Source organism: Barbus barbus (assembly GCF_936440315.1).
Source record: "Barbus barbus genome assembly, chromosome: 38".
NCBI classification, from domain to species: domain Eukaryota; kingdom Metazoa; phylum Chordata; class Actinopteri; order Cypriniformes; family Cyprinidae; genus Barbus; species Barbus barbus.
This window is the reverse complement of record NC_136716.1, coordinates 17,176,064-17,199,375: the sequence shown is the minus strand read 5'-3', so window position 1 is coordinate 17,199,375 and position 23,312 is coordinate 17,176,064. Positions and strand designations below refer to the sequence as shown.

The 23,312-nt window shown below is 35.8% G+C and overlaps 1 protein-coding gene across 2 annotated transcripts; it reads left to right on the top strand.

Moving 5' to 3' along the window:
* The first annotated feature begins 132 nt into the window (after positions 1-132).
* On the top strand, positions 133-23,312 carry LOC306857892 (2-oxoglutarate and iron-dependent oxygenase domain-containing protein 3-like). Of its 2 annotated transcripts, XM_079398159.1 has the most exons (9): positions 133-315; positions 568-779; positions 3,902-3,977; positions 6,575-6,617; positions 8,271-8,335; positions 8,838-8,894; positions 11,304-11,457; positions 13,671-13,794; positions 19,833-23,312. In XM_079398159.1, exons 1-9 carry the CDS (start codon positions 248-250, stop codon positions 19,967-19,969), a joined length of 936 nt encoding a protein of 311 aa, XP_079254285.1. In that variant the 5' UTR covers positions 133-247; the 3' UTR covers positions 19,970-23,312. The 2 variants fall into 2 exon arrangements, with proteins under 2 accessions (XP_079254285.1, XP_079254286.1); XM_079398160.1 differs by lacking the exon at positions 8,838-8,894 and having other exon boundaries at positions 162-315; positions 19,833-20,675.

Here is a 23,312-nt window from a genome sequence, read left to right as displayed (position 1 = left end):
TTTAAATAATCTAATATAGATTCAGTAACTCGAATCAATTATATGAATAACCGTTACACTTTACATCCAGAAATAACATTTGAAAATGTTCTGTATAAAAGACTTTTATTTTGACACTAAATGTCCAGCGTTTAACACAACGTTCTTGCGGGGGCTTTCACAGAAATTCACTGCGCTTTCAACACTGAATGAAACGAAACTATACACGTGTTATGTTGATGCACTCAGACAGGTATATTTAATAAACATGACTGCACAGCGACGAGGAATCAGTAAAACCCCAGAAAGTAGCGCCATTGAAAAGAAAATTAAGAGGTAATGATTATTCATTTCTGAAACTTTCTGAACCCACGTTGACTTTGCATTGCTGCAATTAATGAGTGATGCTGCTTCAGATCCTTGTTTACGTGCAAAATACTCCCTACATGATGTCAGAATAATTGCATATTTTACTTTTTCATTTTGTTGTGCAATCTGGCAGTCAAATGAATGGATGAAACTAAGCAATTCCCACCTGACAGTCCATCGCACCTGTGTTCTGTATTCATACGGTGTGTGTTCCTTCAGGGGAAATGCGCAGAGACAGGCCTCCTCTTGGAGAGGTCACGTGATCACGCTGTTGCTGCTGACAGGAGTCACTGGACTAGTGAGCTGGATGTATTTCACATGGACTGATGACTTGACACACACACTGGCTTCAAGAAGCGAGATCCTCACTCAGCCTAGAGTGTTCACAGTCGAGTGCTCTGAAGACTACAAGAAGTACAAGCTCTTCCCAGGTATGCAGGAAGTTATTCATCCATTCATTGAAGTCCACTCACTCAATATTGCAGTATTTATTGGAAATTACAGTCTTGTTTTTTTTTTTGTTTGGATTTTTTTTTCTTTTTAGAAATATAGGGAAATTTCAAAACTGCATGCTAATTTAAACTGATAGACCTTGTAACAATGTTTTTGTAATATTTGCATATTGAAAGTAATTGGTCTTTTGCTACCTTGCAAGTATATTTATGGTTTTTGAAAGTGGCATTTAAAATGAATTAACCGGTGTTGCTTGTTACTTTTATTAAAAAAAATGCAATAAATAGCTTTTATAGTACACACACACACACACACATATATATATATACAGTCATGTGAAAAAGTTAGAACACCCTATTGAATTCTGTGGTTTTCTGTATCAGGACATCATAAAATATCTGGTCCTTGGCTGGTCTTAAAATTTTGAAAACGAAACCTCAGATGAACAACAACACATGACATATTGCACCATGTCATTATTTACTTAACAAAAATAAAGCCAAAATGGAAAATCCACGTGTTACAAAATTAGGACACCCTTATTGTTAACAAGGGAATTAAGAGGGTAAGTAGCAGTCAGACAAAGCTAAACAAATGCCTTTGGTTAACTGATCATCAGCAAGTCTGAGCACCTCGACAAAAGCAGAAGTTTTGGCAGTTTGCCGCTCTGGAGCCCTCAGGTGTGGACGTCCCAGCAAATTCACTCCATGATCAGAATAACGCTCAGAGAAATAGCAGACAACCCAAGAACTTCACCACAGACTCTACAGGCCTCAGTCAACATGTTAAATTATAAAGTTCATGACAGTACAATTAGAAAAATATGGGACAAGTATGGCATGTTTGGAAGGTTAGCCAGAAGAAAGCCTCTTCTCTCTAAAAAACAAAACAAAACATGGCAGCATGGTTTAGGTTTGCAAAGTTGCATCTGTATAAATCCTAAAACTTCTAGAACAATGTCTTTTTAACAGACGAGACCAAAGTGGAGTGATGATTTTGGTCTTGTTTTGTAGCCACAGGACCTGGGCACCTCACATTGAGTCTACCATGAGCTCCTCTGTATACCAAAGTATTCTAGAGTCAAATGTGAGGACATCCGTCCGACAGCTTAAGTTGGGCCAAAATTGGGTGATGCAACAGGACAGTAATCTCAGGCACACCAGCAAATCTACAACAGAATGGCTAAAAATAAAAGAATCAAGGTGTTACAGCCGAAGTCCAGAGCTCATCCTGACTGAAATGCGGTGGTGAGAGCTGTGCATAAACAAATGCCCACAAACCTCAATAAACTGGAGCAATGTTGTAAAGAAGAGTGGGCCAAAATTCCTCCAGAATGATGTGAGAGACTGATAAAGGCATACTGTAAATTATTACTTCAAGTAATTTCTGCTAAAAGTGGACAATAGGACAATAGGGTGTCCTAACTAATATATATATATATATATATATATATATATATATATATATATATATATATATATATATATATATATATATATATATAATTAAATAATGTTAAATGCAACGTTTTCCTTTTGAGCATAAATGTTGCCAATTGATTTACATACATGGGATATATAATACATGTACCTACAATCATGATTTTATTTGTGATATTTGCATATCAAAGTGTAATCAATGTTTTGTACATTTGTTTTTCTCTTTTGCATATTATTATCAGTTTCTTTCTTAAGCTATATTTTATTACAATTATTTTGACATCTTGCAAGTATTTTATAGATTTTAACAGTGACATTTAAAGAGCGTTTGCTTGTACTGCTCGTTAATTGTATAGAAAAAATATGTAATGCATGTATTATTTTATAAAATATAAATTTAATATAAGATTTTATTTAAGAATATAAGATTTTTCCTCTTAAGCACAATTATTGCCAGAAGTTTGTGAAAATATTTGACTTGGTATTGATGTAAACTACATTCTCCTTTAAATGAAAAACAGATGATTTATTAGACTGATTATTCAGTCAGTTGCCTGGTTTTCTATGTGCATGTGAAGATCATTGTGTTTATAAAACATTACATAATTCTTCCTTAACCACAAATGTTGTATTCTACATACTAATTTAGTTTGTGCATATTGGATTTGGTCTCTTTGACTGATCACTGTATGGTAATAGCTTATGTTTGTGGATGGTGGGTCTAACATTTATTTTGATTCATTTAGCAGATACTTGTATGCAAAGTGACTTAAAATAAGAGGAACGAAACAATTTGTTAAACAATATTCATAGTACATAATTCCAGATTATTAAGAAAACTAGAGAATAATTTTTTGAGTTTGAGTGTGTGTAAGTGCATTGGTTAAGATGCACCCAGCTATTACTTTGCTATTTGTATCTTTGTTCCAAAAACTCTGTGTAATATAACTGGGGCAACCTGTGAACTAAAATGCATTGTTGTATCAGAGGAAACCCCTTTCCAAACAACTTCCAAGAGAAGAAAGCTTTAGTTGAACAAAGTCAACACCTGTGCATTCCATTGGTCTAAATTATGAAGTTAGATAATTGGTGGGAGGCCCGATCTGTGATTGACAGTCTGATGCCTCCCACATAGGACTCATTACAGAGCCTCACACCAGCTTCAAAAATCTGTAGCCACCACGAACAAAGCAAGCGCTGGGATTAACAAGCGCTCCCTTGGCTCTAGTTCATCCCACTCTTTTTACGACAGGCGTAAATAAGCTTTGGGAAAGAGAATGGAAAGAGAGAATATATTGTCCTGAAGCTAACTGTAGCTGTTTTTGCATCTTTTGAATTCCTACTGGATTCTAGCAAGTGGCATATGAATCAGTGCCAGAATGCTATATACTGTGGAATATGATTGGATGTTCAGCTTTGTTGTCAATTGAACACCCCACTGTGAATATTGCTGTTGACTGACAGCACCTCCTCTCTGAGAGGATGCTGGAACAAACTCCAGAGTCATTATGCAGTACATTTTGCAGGGCAGGCTGTGTCTCTAAGTGTGTCAATGAATATGCAATTTGAAGAGAGAATTTGGCAGGGGCATAGAGCCAGTTACTTTAATTGCTGTCATAATTAATGAATCGATATGAAAGGCTAATGCATTCTGTCCTCAGGTTGCACCCCAACAAAATGCGGCAGAGCCATTTCAGACAGTTGTGTGACTTTGGAGGAGGCGCAGAAGCTTAGAAGGTACACATGCACACTGACAAACATCTTGATATATTTGCTGCTGGTGAAAAATGTTGGGGTTGGTATGAAGTCTCCTATGCTAACCAAGGCTGCATTTATTTTTTTATTAAAAATACAATAAAACAGTAATAATGTGAAACATTACTACAATTTAAAAGAACTGGTTTCCTTTTCCAATTATATATTTTAAAATATATTTATTCCTTTGGTGGCAAAGCCAGTGTTTCTCAGTATCAGTGTTTCTCAGAATGACACTATATATTAGTGCTGTCAAACAATTAATTGCGAAAATAAAATAAAAGTGTATATAAAAAAGTGTTTTTGTGTATATATATATTAGTGCTGCTGTTTTATGTATGCATAAAAATATACACAGTACTCACACATATAATCAAAAACTTTTATTTTAGATGTGATTAATCATATGACAGCACTAATATACATACATTTAAGTGTTGCAAATAAATACAAGAAATTTATACAAGAAAATATTATTTTCTTCTTTCTTTTACTTCAGAATTCCACATTTAATTCAACGTGCTACTTGCCATTTTAATGACATTAATTAGGACATTTACTAGCAATTACTAGCAATCAAAATATTTTTTTCAGTGTACCAATGTTGAAAATATAGAATATTTTTTATTTAATTTTATTACTCTTACATTATTACTCTTCACTCTTAATATTTTATTTTATTTATATACTTATTTTACTCTTCAATACTTTTGTGGAATATTTTTGTTTTATAATTTATGTATTATATATATATATATATATATATATATATATATATATATATATATATATATATATATATATATATATATATACAGGTACATCTAAAAAATAATTGAATATCGTGAAAAACTGCATTTTTTTTGGTAACTTATTTCAAAAAGTGAAACTTTCATACATATTTTAGATTCATTGCATGTAAAGAAAGACATTTCAAAAGTTTTTTTGTTTTAATTTTGATGATTAGAGCTTACAGCTCATGAAAGTCAAAATCCAGTGTCTCAAAATATTAGAATATTTCCTAAGATCAATCAAGAAAAGGATTTGCAAAGCAGAAAAGTTCAAGTTCTTTAAAGTATGTTCATTTATGCACTCAATACTTTGTCGGGGCTCCTTTAGCACAAACTCCAGCCTCAGTGAGGAATGGCATGGAAGCGATCAGCCTGTGGCTCTGCTGAGACTTCAGCTCTTCTGGATTGTTGGATCAACTGTTTCTCATCTTTCTCTTGAAAATATCCCATAGATTCCATGTGGGGTTCAGGTCAGGCATGTTGGCTGGCCAATCAAGCACAGTAATATCATGGTCGGCAAAGCACTTGGAAGTGGTTTTGGCAGTGTGGGCAGGTGCTAAAGTCCTGCTGGAAAAGGAAATCAGCATCTCCATAAAGCTTGTCAGCAGATGGAAGCATGAAGTGCTCTAAAATCTCCTGGTAGATGGCTGCATTTACTTTGGACTTGATAAAACACAATGGATCAACACCAGCAGACTTCACGGCACCTCAAATAATCACTGACTGTGGAAACTTCAAACTGGACTTCAAGCAGCTTGGATTCTGTGCCTCTCCACTCTTCCTCCAGACTCCAGACATTGATTTCCAAATGAAATGCAAAATTTTAATTTATCTGAAAAGAGGACTTTGGACCACTGAGCAACAGTCCAGTTCTTTTTCTCTTTAGTCCAGGTAAGATGCTTCTGACGTTGTCTCTGGTTCAGAAGTGGCTTGGTAGCCCTTTTCCTGAAGACGTCTGAGCTGGTGACTCTTGATGCACTGACTCCAGCTTCAATCCACTCCTTGTGAAACTCTCCCAAGTGTTTGAATCAGCTTTGCTTGACAGTATCCTCAAGCTTGCGGTCATCCCATGTTGCTTGTGCACCTTTTCCTACCCAGTTTCTTCCTTCCAGTCAACTTTGCATTTAATATGCTTTGATACAGCACTATGTGAACAGCCACCCCTTTCAGCAATGACTTTCTGTGACTTACCCTCTTTGTGGAGGGTGTCAATGATTGTCTTCTGGACCATTGCCAAGTAGCAGTCTTCCCCATTATTGTGGTTTCAAAGAACAAGAGATACCCGGAATTTATACTGTAGAGATGGTTGTTTAATGAAACTCAAATATAAATATTCTAATATATAGTGATACTGGATTTTGACTTTCATGAGCTGTAAGCTCTAATAATCAAAATTAAAACAAAAAAACTTTTGAAATGTCTTACTTTACATATAATGAATCTAAAATATATATGAAAGTTTCACTTTTTGAAATAAGTTACAAAAAAATTAAGTTTTTCACAATATTCTAATTTTTGTACCTGTATAGATATATATACAGATATATATATATATATATATATATATAATTTTTTTCAAGATTCTTTGATGAATATAAACTTCTAAATAACAGCATTTATTTAAAATAGAAATCTTTTGTAACATTTTAAATGTCTTTACTGTCACTTTTGATAAATTTAATGCATCCCTGAGTAATAAACCTATTGATTTCTGTCATTTTACTGTCCCCAAACTTTGAAATGGTAGTGTATGCATAAATACATGTATGTTCTCCTCTTATTTCACAGGTTAGCTGAGCGGGGCTTATCACTTGCTGGTTCAGATGGTGGTGTGAGTAAGCACTTTTCAGTTCAAATGCTTGCATCTGTATTTAAAAAATAATGGCATATTAGTCTATCATGGAAGCAGCTGCTTAAGAACACAAGAGGGCAGTACACACTATGGTTTTGACTACAGCTGGAATTCAAAAGCCAACTTCTTTTCCATTATGTCTAGATGGCACCATATTGTTTGGTATGAAAGCTCTCATTAAGAGTGTGTTTGAGAAAATTCGCATATGATCTGTGGTAGATTCTGGAAGCAACTGTCCTGTATTTGATGGGAACAACATGTGACATTCCCAGTGGTTGTTGAAATTGCATTTTGCATTAGTATCGGATTAAGCTCAGCTCACCAGTTCATCACTCTGCTGCTTAATGGGAAAATACTGGAAAAGATCACTGTTGAAAAGTGGTGCTAAAATAAAACAAACCAGATACAATTTAGACTGAATCTAAGGTCCCTTATTGCTTAAAATGTTACAACCACTGTTATACATAGCATCTTAATATGAGGCAGTTAAGCAGCTAGTTTGATTGGTTTCATTCACTGATTTGTAGATGATGGTATAGTGGCTTCGAGTGGAGCTGAACTTGATTTTTATTTTATTTTATTTTTTAAGAGGTACCATTTTTATAATATCCTTTATATTTAAAATGTTCCTAAAGGATAATTTAAGCAAGTTCATGATACCTGATCTTTTAATATTCTTGTGCAAAAAGATGTTCTTTGGAGAAGTCCCAAATCAGATTGGATTACATAATCATAAAATATAAAATACCAAATAAGATATTTTGAAATTTTTGTACATTACCATTAAAATGTTTTGGGTTGGTACAAATTTTTTAAAATATTTTTGAACGAAGTCTCTTATGCTCACCTCTACTGGTAATAAAATAACTGTTTTAATATATTATAAAATGTAATTTATTCTTGTGATGGCAAAGCTTAATTTTCAGCAGCAATTAAGTAAGTCTGTAATACATTATGTGCAATACATCCTCACATAATTCTTCAGATATCATTCTAATATGCTGATTTGGTGCTCAAGAAAAGTTTCTTATTATTAATAGTGACAGCTGTTGTGGTGATTTATATTTTTCTGGTACTTTTTTCAGGATGTTTTTATGAATAGAAAGTTCAAAAGAACAGTATTTATTTGAAATATAAATCTTTTATAAAATTTCTGTCACTTGATTAATTTAATGCATCCTTGCTGAATAAAAGTATTCATTTATTTAAAAAAACTTTATTACACAGAGAATATCTAATGTTACATAGATACATTTTTAAGGTAGAAACCTAGTCTTGAGATCTTACCAGGCAAAGAGGCCTTTTATAGAGTGTGACCAGTGAACTAAAGGAGGGTGTAACAGAGGTTCCTGCTGAGTTTTTAAGAGGAGATCAGCCCCATCATGATGATTTATGAAGTGTGCGAAGACCGAGAGAAGGCAATACCAGGACTGAGAGGAGTCCATCTGTTGACCTTATGATGGAGCACCAATAACAACAACCTCAGCAGTGCAGTCCAGCACTCAGGGTAGATGTAAGCCCTCAGTGGTTGGCTTTGGAGTTTATTCAAACCAGAGACACTTGGCAAAGCATTGCTTTTTTGCCAAATATTGACTGTTTCTTCTTTGAAAGTGTCTTTTTGGTTGTGTACAGGCCTCCATCCTGGATCTTCACTCTGGGGCGTTGTCGATGGGGAAGCAGTTTGTGAATATCTATAGGTGAGTATGCTGTGTGGCTTCATACAGAGTCTAACAGGAAGTCATCTCCAACTTCAGCGACAGCTTGATCTATTCGAATCACAGCTCTATCAGACTTCTTAAGGTGCGTTTCATGTGCACATCAAAGTATACCCTTGGGCCTGAGGAGCAGAGTAGAAATCAACGGCAATGACTTTCTAGCTTCAGCTGCTAAAGATCATGTCTTCATCTTTTACACATGGAGTTTTTTCCCCGTGTCCTTATATGTGGTTTACACCTAGGTGCCCACACACGGGCTGGTACTGTGCTGGCAAGTTAACATGTGCAGCTGGCATGTGTTGGCATGCTTGCGGTGACACTTTGGTCTTCTGTGTGTGAATCTAATGCTGCCTGTATTTTGATATGGCAGCAGCAATTCAGTTCTTCAATGGCAGCCATCCTACAAATGTTTAAGGTGGTGTGTTTGATATTGGTTAAGGTTATCTGAAGTGAACCCATCTGTGTTTTTTTTTTTTATCTCCAGATATTTTAAGAATGAGATAATGGATGTTTTTACAGAAGAAGATTTTGAACTGTACAGGTGAGTGATGAAGAAAAGTGTTGAACTAAAATTCTGTTCATTCCAAATCATTCCGTTCTCAAATGTTTAATGAGTCCAACATTTTATTTTATTTTTAATTTAAAGGAATAGTTCACACAAAAATGAAAATTTGTTGTACTTACCCTCAGGCCATCCAAGATGTAGAGGAGTTTGTTTCTTCATCAGAACAGATGGAGGAATTTAGCATTACATCACTTGCTCGCCAATGGATCCTCAGCAGTGAATGGGTGCCGTCAGAATGAGAGTCCAGCTAATAAAAGCATCACAGTGATCCACAAGTAATCCACACAACTCCATATTTACATGGAGTCAAGTGATGTTATGACACAGAGTTAGAGTTTAGGAGCCTGATGGCCTGGGGGAAGAAGCTCCTCCTAAGTCTCTCAGTTTTTGCCGTCAGGTTACGGAAGCGCTTACCAGATGGAAGCAAAGTGAATAGACGGTTACCAGGGTGATTAGAGTCCTTGAAGATTTTAACAGCTCTATTTTTGCAGCGTTTGAGGTAGATGTCCTGCAGAGAGGGGAGAGCAGACCCTGAGATGCGCTCAGCTAAGCGCACAACTCTCTGTAGTGCTTTGCAGTCCTGATTGGAGCTGTTTCCATACCACACTGAGATGCAATGAGTCAATACACTTTCTATGGTCCCTGAATAGAAAGTTTTCAGGATTGCTGGTGAGACCCTGAATTTCCTCAGCTGTCGCAGATGGTACAGTCTTTGCCTGGCTTTCTTAACCTGTGTTTGGATGTGTGTAGTCCAAGTCAGGTTCTCGGAGATGTTTACACCGAGGTACTTGAAGCTACTCACCCTCTCCACAGGGGTCCCACTGATCATAAGAGGAGTGTAGGGCTGCTGCTGTCTCTTCCTAAAGTCCATGATCAGCTCTTTAGTTTTGCTCACATTCAGAGAGAGACAGTTGTCCTGGCACCATGATGTGAGACTCTCTACCTCATCCAAGTATGCGGTCTCATCGTTGTTGGAGATGAGGCCCAGAACCACAGTATCATCAGCGAATTTGACAATAGATGTGGAGCTGTGAGAGGACACGCAGTCATGCGTGTAGAGAGAGTAGAGCAGGGGACTCAGGACACAGCCCTGTGGGGCTCCTATGTTCAGAGTGATGGAGTTTGAGGTGAACTGGCCAACTTTCACCACTTGAGGTCTGCCGGTGAGGAAGTCTTGAATCCAGTCACAGAGTGAGGAGTTTAGGCCGAGGTCTGTGAGTTTAGATGCCAGCTTGATGGGGACTATAGTGTTGAAAGCTGAGCTATAGTCAATGAATAGCAGCCTTACATAATTCCTATTGTTGCTGTCCAAGTGTGTGAGGGAAGAGTGGAGAACGTGAGAAATGGCATCGTCCGTGGATCTGTTTGGGCGATAGGCAAACTGAAGAGGGTCCAGAGTATCAGGGATGGAGGAGCAAATGTGGCTCTTTACAAGTCTTTCAAAAACCTTCATGACTATAGATGTGAGGGCAACTGGGTGATAGTCATTCAGGCAAGAGGGTTTATTGTTCTTTGGCACAGGGATAATGATGGATTTTTTGAATGAGGTGGGAACCACGGAGGTAGCAAGGGACTCATTAAAGATAGACGTGAACAAACCAGCGAGCTGATCGGCGCAGGACCTCAGAACACGGCCGGTTATCCCATCAGGTCCGGCTGCTTTCCTGACGTTCTTCTCTCACATTGAAATCCACCAACATATTTGTTTATAAATTTTTGGATTGTTTTTTACTTGTAAACACAAAGACATTAATTGATAGACGTGGATTATTGAGATGTTTTTATCACCTGTTAGGACTCACACTGCAGAGGATCCATTGGTGAGCAAATGTAATGCTACATTTTTTCCAAATCTGTTCTGATGAATAAACAAGCTTATCTAGATCTTGGATGGCCTGAGGGAGAGTACACTTTCAGCCCATTATATAAAATAATATGTATTAAAATTAAAACTAATGTTTTTAATTAATTATGGGTCAACTATTCCTTTAATATTTGTAGTGGTGGTACTTTATTTTAATAATCCATTTAGCTGTGCCACTTTAGGTATACACATTCAGACAGACATCTTTGGTCATTTTCGTTGTGGATCATGCTTTCTCTTTTAACATTTTACACCATGAGCATTGCATTTTTAAGATGATGCGTCAAGTTAAAATTAGTTCTGCTGTTTTGAACACAAGAATGTGTCAGGTTTACCTGATGCAAACCTAATTATTCAGGGCTTCTTTAACGATTAGTCAGCTGGTCTTTGTGGCAGCCCACCAACTAGTTGGCTTTGAAAATCTGTGGTTTTATAATACCAATTATGGATATGGAAGAATAAAAGTACCACAAGCAAATGTCTACTATATAAAGACATTTTTGTGCTCTGTTTTAAACCAGGGATGTCCGTAGCCGAATTCAAAAGGCAATAGCAGACACGTTTGGTCTGGACTCCAAACAGATGTACCTCACCAAGCCCACCTTCTTCTCTCGCATCAACAGCACCTCTGCCAAAACCACTCATGATGAGTACTGGCACCCACATATCGATAAGGTAACACGCACATCCAAGAACACTTTACCGTCTAACTTTTAACTCATATCCCAGGAATGTTCAAGAACTCCTAATGTTTACTCTATGACCAGTGTTCTGAAACTGCCAATCACATTGGTTCTCTCAGAACATTGACCAAAAATATCTCCACGCACAAGGGCCCAGGTGTTTTGAACTAACTTTAATGGGCCATATTACTGCAAAACTGACATTTATAAATAAATAATGTTTCACATCAAATTAGTTCAGTGACTTGAAATAAAGCAGAACTTTAAAGCTTGTCTAGAAAAGCTAATCTCTAAAGCAAAAGCAAAAGAAAAGCTAATCTCTAAAGCAAAAGCAAAAGGATTTAGATATGAATAATGGAAATAGATTAATATTATATTCATGATGTAACCCCACATCAGCTAATTATTACAGATATGAAATTAATTGGTACTCAGCCTCAATAAGAGATCCCCATAGCCCAGTGGTGCACGGCTTCATGAACCAGTAAGAATATATAATGCTTAAATTTGATTTTAAATTGGCCAATATACTTGGTATGTACACTGAGTTTTATTGCCGCACAGATATGGCATAATCCCAAGGAATCCCAATCACAGGAAACATGCTTGAATGTTGATATATTGGTTTGCGCAGATGAATGCCGATTTATGTGACATTTTACACTGACAAAAAATATTTCAGCACCAGATTGGAAAAATAAAAAGAATTAAGTAAATTGCCCACAATAACACAACTGTCTGTCTTAATCAAATACAATTACACATTCATGCATAACGAACTCCTGGAGGGGCACAAGACTTACAGTATGCCACTGGTGGTGGTTGAGGAGAGACCCCCCACATGGTTGTAAAGTACTTTGGGTGTACAGCAATACACAATAAAACTCTATATAAATGCATCATTCATTCACTGGCCCATATGGTTTAAGCATATTTGAGGCTATTCTCTGAATTTCTCATGCATTAGAGATGGAAATGCTCAGCAATGTTTGCATCCAAAACAATGATGTTTGGTGCAGCACTGTTAGGTCCTGAACTCTTTATTTGGCCAGGCCTAAAATCGCTTGTAGCCCAACAACCTTGCCTTTAAAAGACACAATTTATTTTTTAAACAAAGCGTAATGTTCCTACTTCACTTTTGAGCTGTTGAAATGAGGTCTTGACAGGATCTAAAATCGGGTTCAAGTTAATTTATGTCCGGTTTTAGAAATGCAGCTTTGATCTCTGAGTAGGTTATGCATTTATGAATGTGGCCATCAGGGTGATCATTTCACTTTGCAGGCAAGACTTACATGCTTGGCTGTAACACATCAGAGGAATAAACTGCTTACATTGAAGATGAATTGCTTTTGTTTTTTGAATTTCTTCATGTTGCATGAGAGGCAAACAGATAAACAGATTATCCAAAGGTCATTGTAGTTTGTAGCTGCAAATGTAATTATCAGCATTGTGTCATAATCTGTCATTTGCTTATACAGTTTACAATTCACTTGAATCAGTTTGTGTTTAGACAGAAATGCATTACGCCATAGTGACAATGTGCAGTGCTGGTCAGATTTGTCCTTATGGGATGTGGGTGATATTTTGGCATTGGTAGAGTAATAAAAACAAATAAGCGTCTCAATTGCTGAATGTGCTCCCTCTGCGGTAGGTGTGGAATATTTTTCATTAATCCGTCTCTGAAAAACCACTGGAAATAACGGTCGGCCGCCAGAAGACTGCCAGTCTTAAACTCTAGATTTGATTAAAGTAGTTAAAAGTGTGATCCGACATGCTGAGAAGTGACGTCTGTGTGGTTTGGGATCACTAAAGAGATTCCCCTCATAAAGCAGAGCAGAGTTTAAAGTCCCAGGGACACTGTTAAATTCTACCACTCTTTTTCATTAAGCCAGGAAATCTTAGGCTTTGCTTTAGGGTTTTTGTGGAGATTTTCTACATTACAAAAATTGCATCAATTCTAAATAAACAGATGAATAATGAAACTGTCAGTCTGAGATTAGCTTGATGTGTTAGTTCTTAACACATCAGGAGATCATGATCAGTTTTGTTCACCCTGTTCCCCTTGAGTACAAAATTTAAATTCCACTAAGTAAGATTAATTATTAAAACCTCCTAATTATTCCAATAGGTTCATGCTGAGATTTGTTTGAGGTTTTAAGGAAACGAAATGTTCGTATTTTTAAAATGTGTAAATTTTTCTAACAGGAGACTTATGGATCCTTTGACTACACGTCTTTGCTCTACTTGTCTGATTATGGGTTGGAGTTTGGTGGCGGACGGTTTGTCTTCATGGACCCCAGTAGCAACAGGACGGTGGAGCCACGTGCTGGTAAATGCAGTACAAACAATACCACGCACATCATCTGGGTTTATTAAAAAAACATGAAAGTAATGCAGTGTGTTTAAGCACGATAAGGTTTAAAAAAACAAAACTAATTAATGTGATTAATTAAATGATATGCTAATTAATCAGCATGGTAAATTGGAGTAAAATGCATATTATTGGCATGATTAAATGTTAGCTTTTTTAACACATCTTTGTAAAATAATTATTTGTACTTATTAGATGACATCTTTTTACATTTTTACACAGAAAAAAATATATTTCAATATTTAATTGCTGTTCTTTTGAACTTTCTATTAATCAAAGAATCCTTAAACTCTTTCAACAATAATGTTAAGCAGCACAGCTGTTTGCAACATTGATGATAAGTTGTTAATTGAGCACCAAATTGGCATATACTGTAGATAGAAAATGGGTGTTTTAAATTCTAGTAATTTTTCACACTACTCATACTATTTTTGATTAAACAAAATATGTTTGAAAATTATTAAATGTTAAAACCTTCTGGTTGGAATCATACCTAATGCCTACTGGCAGTTTTATTCATTTCTATGCTCCCTAGTATTCAAATGACCTCTTGCAAGACACGCCATTATGTCTGCTTAAATTAAGATCAGTCATGGTCTTTCCTGGTAATTGTGCCCAATGCCGAAAATAATGTGCAAAATAGTTCCCATGCTTTGAATTCTATTGGGAGGGAAAACTGCGTCTTTAATAGCAAGAAGTGTACCTACTGTAGGAAGACACAAGGGATAAGTATTAAAACCAGTTAATCTGTCATGAAGGTGCATTGCAGGTAGAGTGTATAAACTTTATGAGGTTAGTAATTGGCACCACTGAGGTTCTTTTGCACACCGGAGTTATTTTAAAGAATCATGTAAGTGGCTTTGCGTTTGCATTGAAGTGTGCAAGCATTAGCATTAATTATCACTTTTTCATTTGTATATCACCATGCAGTAACATACTCTCTCCTGTATTGTACCGATTACAGCCACACTCCAAATGCTCTTTATGTCTTGTTTTACATACCTGCTTCATGGAATAATTGTTTTGTTTTCTCAGCCTGGCATTTTGATAATGTCCCCATGATGACGTGATCCATGAATAGCTGCCTGATTATTTGGTCTGCATGGAGAAGCTGGCTGGTGCATGTGAATTAATTTACCTTTCAGCTCTTTATTAGGATCTGTCACTTTTGAGAGGATAATGTCTGCTATTTTCCAACTCGGTTAAGGTGCACTCCCATACATTGATGACAGAAACTGTCAGGCTCCTTTCTTTTAAAATCTGCACCCACACGATGAGAGGTGTTTTGCCACGTAGCGTGACTTTTGATCACGTATTGCTTTCTGAGCCCATTAAAGAGCGATGGCAGGTGATGGTAGGTGTCTGCCTGTAAAATATGCTTTTGCACGTATGTGTGTAGATATAAATAATTATCTATCGAACCATATATATATATATATATATATATATATATATATATATATATATATATATATATATTGTTATTAATATATAAGATATGTCTAATATATAAAAACATTAATCATTTTATTTATATTAAAACTGATAATTATATTTTGTGTGTGTGTAAACACATAGACACGCAATTTTATATACATAATTAGTTTTTACATAAAATGAATTATTGTTAGACACACACACACACACACACACACACACAATATCTGACCCTGGACCACAAAACCAGTCTTAAGTCGCACTGGCATATTTGTAGTAATAGCCAAAAATACATTGTGTGGGTCAGAATGGTCAATTTTTCTTTTATGCCAAAAATCATTAGGATATTAAGTAAAGATCATGTTCCATGAAGATATTTCGTAAATTTCCTACTGTAAATATATCAAAACTTAATTTTTGATATGTAATATGCATTGCTAAGGATTTCATTTGGACAATTTTAAAGGTGATTTTCTCAATATTTCGATTTTTTTAGACCCTCAGATTCCAGATTTTCAAATAGTTGTATCTCGGCCAAATATCGTCCTATCCGAACAAACCATACATCAATGGAAAGCTTATTTATTCAGCTTATATATTCATTATATAAATCTTAATTGAAAAAAAACATGGACCCTTATGACTGGTCTTGTGGTCCAGGGTCACATATGATTAATAAAATGATTTTATATATATATATATATATATATATATTGAATGTATGAAGGAATTAAAAGGTAAAGTAACTTAAAGTAGTTTTTTTTTGCTATATGTTATTTTGTTTGGCTTTTTTTAGCATCAGTGCCACTTCTCAGCTTAAAATACCCATAATGCATTATTCATCAGACCCCAGTGTTTGCAGCTCTGGATTTCTCCCTCTCGTCGTGCCCTGTCTTCAGCTAGGGTGATGAATTTTGAATGTCTGCTTCCAGTTTTAAATGAATTAGGGCACACTGTGTTGGATTTAGCAGCTGGAACGTGTTTCTGTTCACTGGGTGGCAGAAGCAGTGAGCTCTGTCGGTGTGCTGATTATCCATCAGGTGTGGCTGATGAGCCCTGATCTTCGCTGAGGTAATTATTAGTCTGATGGATAACTCTGTCGAACAGGCTGTAATTATAACTAGACTGACAATCAACCTCCCTCTTTTATGATGGATGTGAGCAGAAGAGACATTGGCCTGTTGAGACACACAGCGCTAAACACAGGGGAGAAGGACAGAGGTGAGATGAGAAGAGGGAAGAGGTCTGCACAGACATAAGAAGAGTGTGAAAGATGACGCGGTATGTTTGAAGATTAGATCGGGGGCGGAGGGGGGCACTTTAGTTTTGTCACACTGGGAAAATTAACGCCTGGCGCTGGATGAATCCTCTAGGATCACAGCTGCATCTCCTGATTTGAGAGTCACTGAGGTGCAACGTGTTCTTAGCCTAGCAAGAGCCTCATGCGGTTGCAACCATCTGAGGAGTTAAAAGGAGGTGACAGGTGTGCTTTTTTATTGTCAGGTGGAAAAACAAAAGTCTGTATTTTCGGCTGTGTTCATTTCTGTGATGGCAGACGAAAGGAAATCGGTGCAGTTTGATATGCACATATGGTATAAGGACACTTTTTAAAAACGGAAGACCTTGAAGTTGAAGTGGTGAAATACCTGTAGCTGTCTGTCATGTCTTTACGGCATGCATTTAAAGGGTTTCTCTTTTGTTTTTTTGCATTTAAACTTATTTATCCCGTAGTAAGCTCCTTCACTTCCTACATTATATTGAGAGAAACACTTTCTCCTATTCATTTTTCTATGAGTGGCCCTTTTCCTCCCACTTGAAATATGCAAGAAAATAACACTATTGCTTGTGAATTTTGGGGGCTTTTTTATTCATTTTTGTGGCATTTCCAACTTTGCACAATACTAATTTATGCCAAGGCTAGACTAGCTTACTTGTTGTTAAAGGCATAGTTCACCCAAAAATGTAAAATTCTGTGGATGCTTCTTTGCAAGGTGTTTGATTTACGTGTTGTTAATTGTGGTAGCTGTGACAAGGGATGTAAAAAAAAACGTGCAATCTTGCAGAATTAGAACTTGGATCACACAGTCAATAGAAAATGCATGCCATGGGCCAAATTAAACTAAAATACAAAATAAAAATGTCCAAAAGAGCACTTCTATTTGTCTGTGCACATGCCTGCCTAAACATACACAATCTTCACATTTTATAAGCACATTGATTCACAGACTAGATCATATGCAGCTTTTTTTCTATTGACAAGTGAAATGTTCCCTTGTAATTTTGTTTCCACTCTAAATATTATTTTCACTTCTGATTAAACTCCTCTCCATGGAAACACAACTCCATCAAATCATATCATTAGGAACTAATGATAAGTTTTGAAATAATTGCCATTTTATTGTTTTGCAGTGAACCAAGTTACATAACAACATGCTGGCAAACCCTGTACTCTTCTCTGAGCCTTTCATGCTTAATTTGTCAATTTGTTAAATTTCTAAAGCAATGTACCTGATGTTTTGTTAGCCAGATTCTCTTTTGCATGATATCATTCCTCTCCTAATTTCCATGCAAACACTGTAATCAGGATTTAAAATTTCCCAGCCTAATACTCCAGATGTCCTTAGGCATTCTTTCATCTTGCAGGTTTTATGGTATTATACACTTTCCTCCAGCAACGGGATGCAGTATGTTATTTACACATCCATACTGATCCCAATGTGTCATCTTCTCAAACGCACAGTAACATTGTAATATTTTAATGATATTCAATGGAACTTTCACAATCAAAATTGGGCAACGAGGCCAGAATGAGGCAGACACCACGGAGGTAATTTGCATAAATATCCTGTTTAGCACATGTCTCCTTATGCATCTTCAGTTGAAGTGTACAGAATTAGACTTGGCTAATTAGCGTGGAGCCAGCATGCGGCTTTTAATAACTTCCTTCCAGCCTTAACCTGCATAGGTCACTGTGAAATATAACATTTTATGGAGGAATTTTTTGCTGAAAATATCTAGTTTAAAAAATGTGTTTTCCTCCTGCTGATATCCCAATAATCATACCATCAGAACGTAATTTATGCAATGGAGCAATTAATCTAAACGGTTTGTTTCTAGAATCAATAATGAGGTGGATAAATGGCATTGATTTATAGTAAGACTGTTTTCTCATATTGACAGAACAGAGATATGGTCATATGATTAGTTATTATTATTATTGTAATCATTGTCATAAATGCTATAGACAAACTAAAGATAAAAAAATAAAGATTTAAAGATTCCTTTTAACAATGATGACAGGTTAATGGTTCAATTTTATAATTATTTTAGTAATTTTAAGGAATGAATATTTGGAAAAAAGTCATACCATCATCAAATTAGTAGATGTTTTCAATAATAAATACATTTAAAACAATTAATGCCAAATGTATGTTTATACAGACTTTTACAGAATTCTTAGAGTTTTATGTTGATTCACAAGAAAGAATATTAATATTTTATTTTCATAAATGTAAATTATGATAATAACCATACTTTTATTTTTATTATTATTGTTATTGAACTAAAAAAGTCCTTGTTCTATTTTCTTTTCTATCAGTTATGGACCTGCTTAGATATTTTTTGAACATGGGCATAAATGAATCGTTTCATTCTGTAACATCAAGCACATTAAGATTTTGAGGTATTGCAAACAGTATTAAAATGTGCAGGTGTAAATTACTATCTTAATATTTCTTTTGTATAGTCTTTGTTTTTCTTTTTTTAAGCAGGGCATTATGTAAAATAGCTTTGTAAGCCATACTTTATAGTTTCCCCATAAGCATGTTTTTTATAAACACATTGATAAAACTCATTTTCTCCTATGGCACTGCAAAATCATACTCGTATGCTAAATAACAGAGCATATTTTTGTTAGCCATTTTCTCTGCATTAACAGTGCATTATCCCTTCCTTCTGTTTTCATATAACTTGAAGTATCTATGTTGCATTATGGTTATTCCACCAGCAGTGCAGTCCAACATACATCATTTATTCATAGAATTTTACACATGCATTTCCACTTCTAAAAGTCAGCTTTTAAAAAAAAAAAACATGAACATTTAATGAGATTCAGTACAACTTTCATGATCAAGAATGGTCTACAAAGGTCAGTACCAAGCAGACATAATGGTGGTAATTTACATAAATTTCAAATTTAGCAAAGGCCTTGCTTCTTAAAATGAAATCACCAATCCAACCAAGTAAAATTAGGACATTTAAGTAATTTTTCCAGCACCGACTTTCCCATCATTTTCCATCAGCACTCAGACTTTCACTGCACACTTTTAACCATTAACTACAACAACTGTAAACACAAACATTTCACTTCAGATACAGCTTAAAACTACATTTTAACCTGCCAATCATAAGGAGCAAAAAAAAAACTAAAAGTATCCTTACAGTCTAAACATTGTTGATTGACTTTAGGGAGATGTTAGCCTACTTCATATGCAGTTTTTCAGCATATCACTTCAACCTGTTTCTCTCTGTCATCACCCATCTTCTTCCATCTCCTGTAGGTCGGGTGTCATTCTTCTCATCCGGTTCTGAGAACCTCCATCATGTGGAGAAGGTCACTTGGGGTACACGATATGCCATTACGGTGTCCTTCACATGTGACCCCGATTATGCCATTGATAACCCCTCCCTGCCGTAGGATCCAACCAGCTCAAAGGGACGGATGAGTGACAGGAACCCTAGGGCGAACACACAAGAAAATGCTGAAGCAACTGTCGGGTTCATGGCATAAGAATCTCTTATTGTCCTGTTAGAAAAATGTTTGGGATTTTCTGTGCTCAAATGGGGTTTATCTCCTTTACGTTTTTACTTTAAATGGTGTTTTGTATTTTCAGGAGATTTACTTGAATTGCCATCATTTTGAAGACACTCATCTCGACTTTTGTTCTGAAGGTGCTTCTTTACAATTGAATTCTCTCTTTCCTGGCTGTGCTTCAGTCTTTAAAATATTTTATATTATTATAGTTAAATCACTGTCTAGACAGGAGGCACAAGTGGGATGAGAGAACAGGTGCTTGTAATGAAAACAAGGAGCTAGAAGATATTTCTGTTTATGTTTCCACCTGAAAAATGTTCTTTGTAGAATTGCTTTCAAAAATGCTACTAATGAAACTTCACTGCATCCGATACCCAAAGAATATTTCATTCCTTCAGCCATGTATTCTTACTTGTGTAAAAGTTTTAAAACCTTTTTGATATCTTTGATAAAAGTGTTATAATATTCAAAGACAGAAGCAAAGTTTACTTTGTATATCTTTTATTCTAAGGTCTCTTTAACTGTCCAGTGCCAGGTATGACATTTTGTATTGCATGATGAGCTTTTGGAAAAAACATTCCCTCCTTTGACGGTGTTGGTTTTAATTACACTGACATTATGGGTTGAAAGTCAAGTTCAGCCAGTCACAACACATTCGTTTTTGACACCTTGTTTTGAGGTGTAACAGCTAATTGGCTTCTCTGTTTACAGACCCACGGCCCAAAACTGAGTGCTCTCTCTGTTGTGTGAGATGAAGCAAGATTCAAAGCAGAAGGTTGTTACTTCTCTCATGTAAAGCATGGATAACCATCAAAATCTTCTCAGTAGTTTGTATACCATGCTAGGAATCTTTCAAAACCTATGGTGAATTTTAGGGAACAACACAATGGTAAACTTGCGTTTTTAGGCTTTTTAGAGAAATACTGAATGCGCTTACATTTTATGCTTGTTATTCAAATGCATGCATCAGCTTTATTATAATAGGAAGAGAAGTATGTTTGCTCTCTACTCATATGTGATGATTCATGAATTTTGGCTAATGCCTAATTTACTGTTCCTGTTGCATCACCAATAGCTTAATTGGAAATCTCTCTTGGTCTGTAATGTTCCTTTTTTCAGCTGCTAATTCATTCATGCTTTAGCTGCTGCAAGGCTGAATATTAACTAGTGTGCAAAGAGTCCTTCTAAATGTATCATTTCAGGTTTATGCAAATCCAAGTAGGTTTGCCAACAGCAATCAGAGTTTTGTGTCTCGGGGTAGATCACCTCAGTGACTAGGCTGAACTGTTGATTTATTGCCACTGCATACAATAGATTGAAATACAATCCATCCACATCCTGTGGAGTTGCTTATTTATCTGTGATGAGCTGCGTTTGCTAGAGATGATGGAGTTGGATGTGTTGCTCGTGCGTCATGTGCGTAAATGTGCTTGTTTTGTTAAATAGGGAGGATTTTTGATCCTGTTCAAAAGTATGGGTTCAGTAAGATTTATATTTTTTATGCTTTTGAAGGTATCTCTTATGCTTGTCAATGCTGCATTTCTTTGGTCAAAATACTGTAAAAACATTAATATTGTGAAATATTATTCCAATTTAAAATAACTGTTTTCTTGTTTAATATATAATAAAATGTAATGTATTCTATGATGCCAAAGCTGAATGTTGAATCAACGTTGAAAACAGTTGTACTGCTTAATACTTTTGTGGAAACAGTCATTTATACAATTTTTTTTTGTCAGGATTCCTTGAATAAGAAAGTACGAAAGAACAGCCCTTTTTTAAATATGAATATTTCTACAATGGAAAAGTATTATTTCCTTAAATATGTAAAATCTTACTGACTCCACGTTTTTGAACGGTATAAATAAACATTTTGGCTAGATATTGTACATTTACATAAGAGTAGGAGTGTCTTACAAAATGTGCCAGTTAGTCCTCTTTTAACTATGATATTGTAATCCTTTTAAGATCTTTCTTAATCTCATTATATTCTTACATGTGTTATGGTCCTAAAGATTAAAATTTGCCTGATTATTGGCAGCTGCTTCGGTGTTTCAGACTGGAATGTAAGTGCACAGCTGATAAGTACAGGTTTTGGAAGCGAGGTTTAGCCAGTGGGTGTTGTGGTTTTGAAGAACAGATGTTGCTAATTAAATGATACGACAAAACAAATGATGGACACATTCAAGCTTGTAGTTCAACCACAAGAAATTCTGGATTGATGGCTACAGTAACACAAGCTTCCCTCTGGCGATACCGTTTACACTTTAGTCATGCAATTTCCTATGACTTCTTACTTGGAGAGCCCAACAATAACACGTACAGCGAGATTGTAATTTATTTAATTTCTTGAAGAGACTGATGAATAAGAAAGGGAATGTGTAACGTTTGACTGCCGCCTTCAATCTGTGGTTGTGCAATTTGTTATTAAAGGGCTTTGTTTAATATGAGTGCTTTCTCTACAGTGTCATTAAGTAAAGTGATACACTGGCTCTTAACATCAGACTCAATTCTTCCACTTTTGAGCTAGTCTTTCCATAAAAATGATGCTCAGAGTGTTTTGCCAGCATGAGGCTTGGCTCTTAGAGATACATAAGAAATCACTTTATTTTAACGTGTCCTTGTTACAGTGTAATTATACATTTTAATATGGAGCAATATTAATTAACTACATGTACTTACTATATGGTTAAGGATAGTATTAGGGTTTGGCTTAGGGTTACTTGCATGCAATTATGCATAATTTATTGTTATTATAATAGTAAATAAATGTTACGTGTAACAAGGACATAAAAGTGTTACGAATGCCATAACTGAAACATGAAATGACTGTTTTGACCCTGTTCTGAGCGTCAGCAGCCCTCTTGAGTTTGATGACTGCATGAAAACGTCAGATCCCAGTTGTATGGCTTCTGTTCTTTTGTCTCCAGAGAAATGGAGACAGCAACAATCAATTTTATCCTTCCACATCCTTGGTTCTGCCAGAGGTAGATAGAGTGAGTGAACATATGTTTTTTTTTTTTTTTCCACTCTACACTACTGAAGGACCGTTGAGTCCTTACTGACATTGAGAACCAAAATAGGACACCACAGGGGTTTGTTCTCTTATAGGCTTCCAAATGGATTATCTAAGCAACCGGCTTGTTGTACAGTTCATCTTGATGCTACCAATCTGCAATGCCATAATGAATTTCCTGTTTATCAATAAATAATAAACATGAAGTCC

Excerpts from the sequence above, each read along its gene's own strand:
- LOC306857892 (XM_079398159.1), top strand. The coding sequence starts at position 248 with ATGACTGCACAGCGACGAGGAATCAGTAAAACCCCAGAAAGTAGCGCC. Across the intron at positions 6,618-8,270 it reads TTGCTGGTTCAGATGGTGGT|GCCTCCATCCTGGATCTTCA; the intron begins GTGAGTAAGCAC and ends GGTTGTGTACAG. Across the intron at positions 8,895-11,303 it reads GAAGATTTTGAACTGTACAG|GGATGTCCGTAGCCGAATTC; the intron begins GTGAGTGATGAA and ends GTTTTAAACCAG.